Here is an 11,639-nt window from a genome sequence, read left to right as displayed (position 1 = left end):
ACAATGTTGCAGTAAAAATTATGAATATATATATATATATATATATATATATATTCAAAAAATCAAACAACAACATTCTTATAGGCATCACACTTTAATATGTTAAATTGAAAAAGTAGTTTTCCAACAAAAAGACTTTCTGATGGCGGTCTGGAATACAAAACAGACAGAAAATTATCCCAAACAGAACCTAAGTCTATTCTTGATGGTCTTAAATATTACAAGTTCAATTGTAAAATCGTTGAAAGTACTATCATACTTGGTAGAATGATAGTGCTATTTAATCTTATGACTAATAATACAATATAATGTCAATTTAACATCGTAACAATATATATACATATATAAATATATAATTAGTTACATGTAATAAATGTAAATTTTATTTGCAAATATTATTCAAGAACGCACATACCCAAAATTTGATGATATCATTAACTCAATATAAAAACTTTTGCATGTTTACATTACCATCTCATCCTCTCTGATTCTCTCTCTAATTAAAATAGCCATTTTCTTCTTCAACTTCAGCTGAAACTTCAGCTGTTCATACATATTTATTTGTAGCATCCAACCAGAAGAAGCATACACTAACTTTTTAGCCTATCATGCTTCCAAAATTTCACTTCCAACTCCCAAAACTTCATCAGCTAGCTGCAATATCACCACCATTCTTTCCCCAACATATCACCTAATTACATTGATCCAACTTGAATGAATCAAACAGCACTAGCTTATTCATGAGCTTCGCCAGCCGACGTGATCCAGGTCCCGGTTTGAGCCTCCCATCATTGTCCACCTTCGAGCAATTGGTCATCTCTTCGCACCATCCTCCCGGCGTCACCATATTCATCGGCCGGCGGAGAAGCTTGGCGTCGATCTTGTCGAGCACGGGATCATCCTTTCTGAACTTTCTGGCAAAGGGGGCATTGCTTCTGATCATTTTTGCAGTGTCGTTGAGGGAGAGAATGTGTGGGTGTTGCTTGGGAGGCTTGTCCCATGAGATGTAGTGCAGGTCGTGGTTTATGACTGTGGAGTTGAATTCTGGGGAGTTGCAGAGGACTGTTTGGAAGTAGCCTTCAGGTGATGAGAGGAAATTGGTGTAGTACATGAGGAGAGTTCTTGGTAGGTTGTCCCAGCCCCAGATGCAGAATTCGATGAATTCTCGGGTTAGAACCATCCATGCAGATCCTGTGGAGTTGCAGGTTAGCTGTCAAAGATTTAATTTTGATGTTTTTGTTTTTATTTTTTTTTAAATTTTTTTATAAACCCAAATAAATTTTAAAAAAAAATGCCTCCTGAATTGCAGGGGAAACTTCATGATAACTTGGAAATATGTTCTTGTATCATAACGACGCTTCAGTCTTTTTGGGATTTCGGGTTAGAGCACGATGTGAACTCAAATTAGCTAAAAAATGTGCACTGTCTTGTAGGAGGAAACCCTATGATAATTGGAAAATGTGCTCTTGTATCATAGAAGAATTTCCAACTCGTGCTGGAATAGAGCATGTATTCTCCTTTCTATGGTAGAAACTTTTATAACGACTTTAACTAGGGAGCTATGTATAATGCTTCTTCAAATATCAATCACTGATTGTCGATATTAATCGTCAACTATTAAGGTCGTTGAGTTGATAGACTCCTCCATATACGTCTTTTTAATGACATAAAGACCTACCAAGTTAGGTTTAATTTTTTTTGTCAACTTTAGATTTAATCATTCATATGCTAAAATATTGGTATGTCAGTTAATCCTTCATCCCATGAGGATTAGAAATACATCTTTATCGGATTGCTTTTTATATATTGGAGTGTGAGAAATGACCATTAATTTGATACCCCTCCACCAACGGGGATAAAGTTTGTTGACAATGGAATCCCTTGATATGCTTTCTCTGATGTCGACTATCTTGAGATTTTTTTTTGAACGAACTTTCTTTAAATTTCATCTTTGAATGTCATATCTTTGAGAGTACAAATCCGATGTCATGTCAATTTTTGCTTTGATCATTTCACCTTCATTAATTTTGAGCTATTGTTACAAAAGGAAGATAACAACTTCCTGGTTGAAACCTTAATGGTCTCAACCACCATAAGCTTTTAACATTATTTGTTCATGAAGTTTTTTCTTTGACAACTTTGAAATCTTGTGTGTTTTAGCGGACACAATTTTAAGGAATGATTTAATATTGTTGATCCCAAAAGGGTTGCTCAATGTCACTAGCAGAGCTATTCATTTTAACTCACTTTAGACTTTTGAATTAGCTACAGATATGAATACTCACTGTTGGGACTAGAGCTTACTGAATGATCGATTGCTTAAGTAGTAATTATTGAGCTCTCAATATTTCTTTTTCACTTTCTCCTCTCAAATAATTTTCTTCTTCAACAAACTGAGGCCTTCTAATGTAGCTTGAAACAAATTAATTGCATTCCTAGTGATAGCGATGGGAGTCTCAAAGTCATTGAGCTAGATAGTGATCATACACAATGAGATTCTTCTAGAGAACCAGAATACTGAAATTCATCATTATGACTGCTTCTTTAGAATGCACTCTTGACATATTTTACCAACGATAAGTCTCTGAGAGTGCTAACCAGATGTCACGTCTTTTTCTTAATAGAGTCTCAATCTCCATATATACTTTTTTTTTATCGAGACCTTTCGGTCACAGATTCCTGGACATAAAGTCAGGATGCATGTCCTGATTTTCAACAAGCAAAACTCGTCTTAGTTTATGCCGAGCTATCATAGTAAATGAATGTCTCTCAATTAACACCGATCACAAAAGGTCTTTCATACTTATTCATAATTCATTTCTCCTTAACAACCCTTAAAACAGTGTGCACTTTAGCAGATTGAGATTCAAGTCTTTTCTTTGACTCCTAGTCAACTTACCTCATGATTAGGGAGCTTCAACATTATGTCTATTGAGATCTTTCAATGGTAGATACTTAGACATATGACTTAAGTATCATACCCCGATGTTCATCTTGTAGAGCTTGTCTCTATTGGGAATTTTTGATGATAAATTATTGGATTGAGATCCACTGGTCATACCCCGATGCTCATCAGACAGATTTTACTTTATGTTGGGATCTTTAGATGACAAATTGTTAGATTGAAATCTAATGCAACTCAATATTTATCTTTTCTTAGGATATTATGAAGGCAATTTATCAGATTGAGAATCATAGATCATGCCTTAATGCTCAACAGACAATTTATCTTTCTGTTGACAGTAGATACGAAGGTCATGCCCCAAAGTTCACTTGACATAATTTATCATTTTATTAGGACCTCTAGAATAAAATCTAAGGGTCATGCTTTAATGCTCACCAAATAGAGTTTACTTAAGCTTTGAGTAATTACAATAAATGAAAACAAATTGACTTCTCATTTATCTTCTTTATTTTCTTAAGCTACTATTATAGTGACTAAATATATGACTAGCTAAAGATGGAAAAAGAAACATTTTCCATCTTATTCGTCAGAAATCTGTGGGCTCCGAAAATTATGACAGCTCCCTGTGAACTATGCATTTTGTTTTAATTTTATTTTTTTGAGAGAGCTCAGGAGAGTTGAATTTTCAAAAAGAAGATTTGATTGTAGATAAGATACTGCCTAGAGATTTTGCTATCATTTTGCGAGTACTTTTTTATATGTTGTTCAAGGTTTCCCATAGGCACAAGCCTCTATTGTTAATTACCCCTCTTGATAATGGGAGAACACTTTCAATTTCGACTAGTCATTAAAAATTTAATATTCAATATATAATAACAACAAACTTAGAATTTAAGTTGTAGAATTCGTCACTTGAGGCTTAAACTAGATGGTTGGAAAATGAAAAAGACAAATGATCAAGATCTCATGGTTCTGTCAACTCGGGCTATCGCAGTAACTTATCTACTTAATGAGAGGAGGTAATTCACCTAACATAATAGAAGAATCCTTGTCAACAACCATAAGTTGTGTGGTTATATATTTGAGGTAACAAATTTAAGTCGATCATAACTAATTAAACGCTTTGTGTCAATCAACTGTACTCTTATGATTCATAACTAAAATGATAGAAAGTCGTTGGAAAACAAACAGAGCATTTGGTGGCAACCATCTGGTCAAAAAGCTCTGGTCGTAACTGATACTTTGCGGTGTCATTTGGAGATAGAGTATTGCAAATAGAGAACTCGAGTCATGTCCTTACTGCCATGCAAATATTTTAATTGTGAATATAATGATACATTTGATATGAGATTTATTTTTTTGTGAGCTGAAATCAATCAGAAGTTTGCCACTCTCAACAAATTATTGCGAAGATGAATCAAATTTGTTTTTAGCGTTTAGTGATTTATTTCAACTTGAGTATTTTAGTTGACTACTTTAAAAAAAATCTTGATTTAAAAGATTGACCCCTCCAATTGAAATATTAGATTAACACGACCATCATCACCGTTTTAAATACTTTAAAGCTTTTAGATTTATAAGGGTTTTAAAACATTTAGGGTATGTTTGGGGCAGCTTATTTGGTACGGTGGCGTTTTGAAAACGCACCTGACCCTGACCTGTTTTCGCACCTGACCTGTTTTGGTAAACTGCGTTTTGACAGCTTATGCGTTTTCAAAATGCAGAAAACAGTTTTTACAAACCGTACATATATCTATCTAGGTGCAGTGGGAGCTTATTGGCAATGGTCCGGCTTTTCCAAAAATATAAAAATTTGAAATAGCCACCGCACCTAGCTTATTAGTAGATTATTTTTAATCAGCTTATGAGTAGATTATTCAATAAGCTACAACTGCCCCAAACAGACTTTTATTTGACGAGAAACCGCAACAAAGACGAAGCTTCCCGACTTCTTCTCGACTGCAAACACATGCTCTGTAACTCTTGTTCAATCCTCACCAATGGAGTTGTAAAAAAAAAATAATAAACAAACAAACAAATCAAACAAATAAACGAACAAAAAATTAAAAAAAATAAAAATAAAATCAAAATGCAGAGAGTTCACAGAGAGGCGTCTTTGAATTTTCGGAGCCTGCAATTTGTTTTGGATTAGGTTTGAATAGTTTTGATTTTTGATCCGGAACTCGATTTGATTTGATGAAGTTATCTGTTTTTGTGGAACTTATGCTACTTCATAGGATATGTATATATATATATATATATATATTGATGTGTGCTAGAAAATTCGCGGCGATAAAGTGACAGATTATCATCTTAGCGTTGTGAGAGAATTCAGCATACACACAGATGAAAGAGAAACAAGCAGTGATGACTCCAAAAACTTTTACGTGAAAAACCTGAAAAGAGAAAAATAACGGGGCCTAGTTTAATTGCGAAACTCCACTATTGATTGATGATTATAGAAATTCCTTGTCCCACAGACGGGAAATGATTATTAGATTTTCAGATTACCGTGTCGACTGACAGTGTCTGGTTGGTGGTGATTGATGATGATTGGTGGTGATCGATAATAGATGACAGAGGTCAACAAAAGGACGGTGAGCGGTGAGCAGTGGTCGATGGTGGTTGACGGCAGACGGCGATCGGTTGTGGTCGATAACGGTAGACAGTGATCAACAGAGGTCAGCGGTGATCGGCGGTAATCGACGGCACTCGATGACGGTTGGCGACGATCGACAAAGGTCGGCGCTGATCGATGGTGGTCGACGACAGTCTGCGGTTGTTGACGGCGATTTGCAATGACAATGATGATATTAGACTTAAGCTCATTCTCAAAGCCTCAAATTTTCTCTCAAGCCCCCTCTCTCATGTGAGGGGTGGGGCTCTATTTATAGTGTTCTGGGTGCAATCAATGCAGGAACATGAAACATTTTGATTAAACGGCCCAGAGAGGTTCCCTCGATTGGATGACATTTGATGGATATTTGGGTCTCTTAATAATATCAGAATTGAGCAATCTTAAGTTTGTTGGATTGATCTTGTTAAGACGGTTGTTTCAATCACGAGCCAACTAGATTTGACATCTGTTTGACCTTCCAAATGCATCCGAAAATCCTCCAAAAGTGGTTTAATGTTTTAATCCGGGTTTGATCTGACTCGGATCAGACTAGTTTTTATATCATTGGGTCTGTCTCATCGAGGCCGTCATCGAGCCGGTCAGTTTGACTATAAGTTTACTAAAATCGATGTTTTGGATGACTTAATTAAAGTTTGAATGTTTCTTGCTCAAAAGGTTGCATTGAGATTCTTGTCCTGCCTCGAGATTCGTGTCATACCTCAAGATTCGTGATGGATGATGAAAAATTATTGGTGGCGTATCTGAGAGAGAGAGAGAGAGAGAGAGAGAGAGAGAGCAAATAGATTACGTAAAGGCATTGCAATCTATTTTTCCAGAAATAATTGCACCGTAACTGATCGTCCAAACATTTATCCTCCTTCACCAACACCAAAATCCAGAAAAGCTAACTAATTTAAATTTTAATTTGGTTCAAACAGTTCCATTATGGACAAATAAAAATAAATTGTTTATTAAAAGTTAATGAAGGACAAACATTACACATTACATATCTTAATTACATAATAATCAAATTTTACATATAATTAAATTATTAATTTTTAAATTTATTCGAAATAAAATTTTCAGCAAAATTTCGTGTTTTTCACCCCAAGATATATTAAATATTAAACAGTATTTATGTCTTATTTCAAGTAAGAGATTCGGAAAAAAAATTACATCAGGACTCTGCTACAGCAGGACATTGCATGTAGAGTTACATGCGTAGTCCAATGAAATCACGCTGCACACGTGAAGGTGAGAAAAAAAAAATCGGCCCGGTAACACAGGAGAATATTCCTCCCGTGTTATTCAGGTGTTATTGTGTGTTATTCAAATATTATTGATGTGTTATTGCGTTATTATAACATCAGAAATATTTCCAGAACACAAAAATACATGAATAACATACAATAATATCTGAATAATACGGGGGGAGAATATTCTCTTATATTATCTGTTTTATCTGGAATATTCTCCCGTGGCGTGATTTAATTGGACTCCGCGCGTAACTCTATGTGCAGAATCCTGATGTAATATTTTTTCAGAGATTTTGAGGGTGCAAAACATGTATTTAAAATTAATATCGGACGGTAAAAACCTGCCAAATATTATAGTCTAACAAATGCGCTACGAAGCTGAAGGAAAAACGGGTTTTTTTTTGGCTTATTTGACGCGCCCTTCCAAACTTTTTTTTTTAATTATTATTTTTAATTTTAATTCCAACAGTATTTAATTATTTTTCCTGTTTTTAATCTTTGAATATTGTTTAGATGACATGACTGAGTCCAATCCGTACTTTATCATAGACTTAATTGGCTATTTATTTTCTTAAGTCCGTGCTTGACATATGGAATTTGTTTCATAATCTATCTTCTTCTAGAAAAAAAAAAAATTTACATAGATGCCACACAATTCTTATGCATTTACATATCTAACACTCGGTGATATTTACAAATCTAACCGTCATGTAACTTCTTAAACTAATAAATCGATGCATTTATTTGTGTCATGATCAAAATATTGAGAATTGGAGGTTTTATGATGAATTTTGATATTTGACTGAGAAATTGAAAAATGGACGAAAGATGATGGCTAACTCGTAAAAAGTGGTATGTATGCAATTGCCCCTAAAATTTATCCATGAAACTATGTGTTTCACTTTAATAAAGTTTGTAATAGCGATATTTTTTATGTAATATCGAAAATATGACTGGCATGTATATAAATACGAAAGCTTAGACTTAATATATTTTCTGACTCAAAAGTTCTGTGGTAAGCTACCTAACTTATAAAGTTTAGCCATTAGTTGACGTCAATAGGGTTATTAATATGCCCTGATACTTAAATCATCATTTAAATTTATATTTGGGGCATTTACATATACACCCTCCTATTCCAACGTATTTACATATCAAACATCTAAATGTGAAATACACCTTCTCATGCACAGTTAAGATGATATATATGTAAAAATGAAGTTTAAGAGTTAGAAATGTAAACACAACTATTTATAAATGCAAATTAAATTTGAGCATCTATGAAGAGATAAAGTAATCATTTTTTTAAAAACTCTGAATTGCTCAAACATAAACACTAAAAAGATAATTAATTAGGATAAAATAAGTAATTTAAAATCACCTGTGAAGAGCGTAAACGCAGTAGGCAATTCTCTCCTCGGCGCGACCCAGAAAACGTCAGACTTGGTCGTCTTGTAAAGCCCAGGATCGATAATCAATGGCTTCGCCCTCTGTTCTCTGAAATCAAAACACAAACAGTTCTTCTAACCCCAATTCTTACAGAAAAATCCAATCTTAATCGCTTTAACTTACTCCTTCCATCCCAATACACTGCTGTGCTCCACAAAGTTGAGATTTTTCGGCAATTTTGAGAAAGTAAGCAGCAAATCTATAAGCAAAAACAAAAGTATCGGCGATCAGTTTAAAAAAGTTTAGAACTTTAATCTTTGCGAGGAAGACGAAGATCAGAACTGACCATCCTGCGTTACAAGAGGGTAATCCGAAGCACTGAGGTTGATGAACCAATCCCAATCGTTGCTCTTCTTGAGAAGAATTGCGCAAGCGTGGAGAGTGTTGGCCACCATTGTTGGGCCTCTGTATGTTACCATGTTAGCCTTGGTGATCACGTGCACGTTTCCCACGATGGAGAAGACAGACTGGTTCGCGACTCTTGCGGCGAGACTTTTCCGCTCCTCCGCCGGCGATTCGAGGTCGAGGTGTAGAACGTAGAGGTTTCGAGGGTGATAGATGGCGTAGAGAGTTCTCCATATGCTATCAAGATCGCCTTTTGAGCCGGAAATAAGGTAGGCGAAGCGGGGGATGATGGCGGCAGGTGGAGGTGGAGGAGGAGGTGGAGAGAGAGGAGGTATAGGAGGTGGTGGCTCGGGAGAAGGAGCGGAGGTTTCGATGGCCGGAGAGAAGAGGGCGGCGTTGAGAGTGGAGAGAGAGGCGAGGAGGCCCATGTTGAGAGTGGTGAGGAGGAGGAAGGCGAAGATGAGGGAGCTAACGAAAATGGGAAGAGCCCATTTTTTCTCTGCTGGTAAAGGAGGAAGAGATATTCTTCCTTTCAGGTAATCCATCTTTCCCTGTTCTTGCTCTTTTGGGCTCTCTAGACGTTTTCTTTCAGAAAAGCTTCATATTTTGAATAAAAGAAGAGATTTTGAGAATTGGATGTTAGAAGAAATAGCAGAACGGTTATAATTCCGAGAGAGCGAATTGGTGTAAAGAATAAAAAAACAGATTGACGAAGGATCGAAGAGAATAAAAAAGGCAAACAGGGGAGAAATCTCTTGCCTTGGGATTGCTTTGTAGCAGAGGTTCCAGATGAGAAAAAGGGACAATTTTTTATGAAGAAAAATGAAGATTGAAGTGAAGGAAAATGATGAAGCATAAACTCTGTTGCTTTGGGTATTAGAAAGTAGGCTCGGAGCTCTGCACAGAGAGAAGAAGATGACGAAGACGAAGAAGAAGAAAAGTGCGACCAAACAGTTTGGGAGAATTAATTTTATGGAGGGAGGGGTCTTCGGCAGTTTGGTCAGTTGACTAGTTCTATCTATGTTTCGTGATGGAGCCCAAATATTTCGGGAAATGGCTCGGTATTTGGACTGTATGGAAAAGGAAGGAGAAGAGCATGGACCAAAGTCAAGCTTTATAATATAGGGAGCTGATAAGAGTTTTTTATTTTTTATTTTTAGAACATCAAATTACCAAGGAGATTAAAAAATACAAGCAGTCTATACCGGACTCTGGATGCATCCGAAGTCTAATGATGAGATGTCACGTGTCAGGTGGTGTGGTGAGACCCACTTGACTCGTGGCGCCCCGCCATTGAACTCCAGACACAAATTACGTCCGGCGGAGTCCGGTTGTAATATTTCTTCTATGTATTAGATTGTAAAAATGATAAGCTTCAACCAAATCCATTTTCTTAAAAGCAATCCAAGCATAAGATTGTGCCCAGAATGAAAAAATATCATGTGCAGCTATGGGAAAGGTGGTACAGAAGATGTTCGAACGAGGATGTAGATTGCACTTAATATTTTTTAGTCATAAATTTAGTTTGCACTTCATGAAATATATCTTTCAAGAAGATAAGGGTGTGTCCATGCTATGTAATTCTTAAACATTTGGCAAATTAAATTTTTATAATTCCTTATATAAAACTCTATTATCTCAATCACATTAAATTTTATGCTTAAAAATATGTGTTTTATTTGAAAGACATTGACATTAGTAATATTTATATGTAATTCTTACGGATTTGTGACGGTCAACTTTCCTTTTAGTAGAGTTTGATGTAAAAAAATTGGGCCAATACCTCGCCGTGTCAGTCCAGAAATATTGTTCTAGCTGTTGTCTGGATTCTCTCAACAAAGATGATGCCAAATGGCATTAAAATAAAGCTTAATAATAATAATAATAATAATAATAATAGCAAATATATTGGTACATCTCCAATAAATCTCCATCATCCGACACGAAGCTTGAGACATGACACAAATCTCGAGGCTACTTTTTGAGCAAGAAATATTGAAACATCGATAAAAAGTCATTCAGAATTCTGATTTCATCAAAATTGCAGTCAAACTGACTCGCATGACAAGAAGAACTCAATGTTACTGAAATTGGTCTAATCTGAACCAAGTCAAGCCCAGATCAAACCATTAAACAGTTTTTGTTAGTTTTCTGAATATATTTGGAAGGTCAAACGAATGTCGACTTTGATGAGCCTATAGTCAAATCGAGCGTCTTAACAAGGAAAATCTAAAAAACCTATATAAATCAATTTTAAGATCATTAAGACACTCAAATGTTAATAAACTATTGTCCAATTGAGAGAAGCCTTATTAGACGTATGATCAAAGTGATTGATATTCATGCATTAATTGCACCCAGATAGAACTCCACTCCTCTCATGAGGGGAGAGAGGAGGAAAGTTTGAGACTTAACAAAGAACTTGAAGCTTTGATAAGAAACTGAAGTCCAACACTACTCATGTTGTCGTCGACCACCGTTAACCGCTATCCACCACGACCTACTACCGCCGACTGTCGTCGACCACCTCCAATCTCTATCAACCACTGCTGAGCACTGTCGATCACCACCAACCACCACTGACAGGATGCCGCCAATCATTATTAGTTTCCTCCAGTCAACGTTATAACTTGGGAAACCCAATAACCCTTTCCAACCTGTGAGACAAGCGGTTGCAACTGTAATCATCCTTTTCTAGTTGAACCCTTCAGTTGGGTCAGGTCTCATGGTTTTTCTCTTTTCAGTTTTATACGTAAGAACTTTTGGTGTCTGTTGACCTCACTTTTGGTTGAGGTCTAGAAACTTCTTTAGTAGTCTAGGTCTAGCCATAGGACTTTCCTATTGACTAGTCTTAGAAAATTAGAAAAGGTACCCCCACCATTAGAAATTCAAAACTCTTCTTTTACTCAACTTGAAATTCCACATATTGATCTTAACCTCTAGCATTTAGTAGGTAAGATCATTATAAGAGAATTCAAGAAGAGTCCCTATAGGATTACTTGACTTTAGGGTCGACCCTAGGTGTTGACTTGGGACTAGGATACATCATATCTTCACAATACATTAA

At 35.9% G+C, this 11,639-nt stretch overlaps 1 protein-coding gene across 1 annotated transcript; it reads right to left on the bottom strand.

Moving 5' to 3' along the window:
• Positions 1–421: 421 nt before the first annotated feature.
• Positions 422–9,637, bottom strand: LOC110029772 (beta-glucuronosyltransferase GlcAT14A-like). Its single transcript, XM_020732201.1, has 4 exons — positions 8,514–9,637; positions 8,351–8,426; positions 8,160–8,275; positions 422–1,191 (listed from the first exon to the last, which is right to left on the bottom strand). Exons 1-4 carry the CDS (start codon positions 9,115–9,117, stop codon positions 692–694), a joined length of 1,296 nt encoding a protein of 431 aa, XP_020587860.1. The 5' UTR covers positions 9,118–9,637; the 3' UTR covers positions 422–691.
• Between the last annotated feature and the right edge of the window lie 2,002 nt (positions 9,638–11,639).

This window comes from Phalaenopsis equestris, unplaced genomic scaffold, assembly GCF_001263595.1.
Source record: "Phalaenopsis equestris unplaced genomic scaffold, ASM126359v1 Scaffold000600, whole genome shotgun sequence".
Lineage (NCBI taxonomy): Eukaryota > Viridiplantae > Streptophyta > Magnoliopsida > Asparagales > Orchidaceae > Phalaenopsis > Phalaenopsis equestris.
Note: the sequence above shows the minus strand (reverse complement) of the source record. Positions and strands in the feature narration are given on the sequence as shown.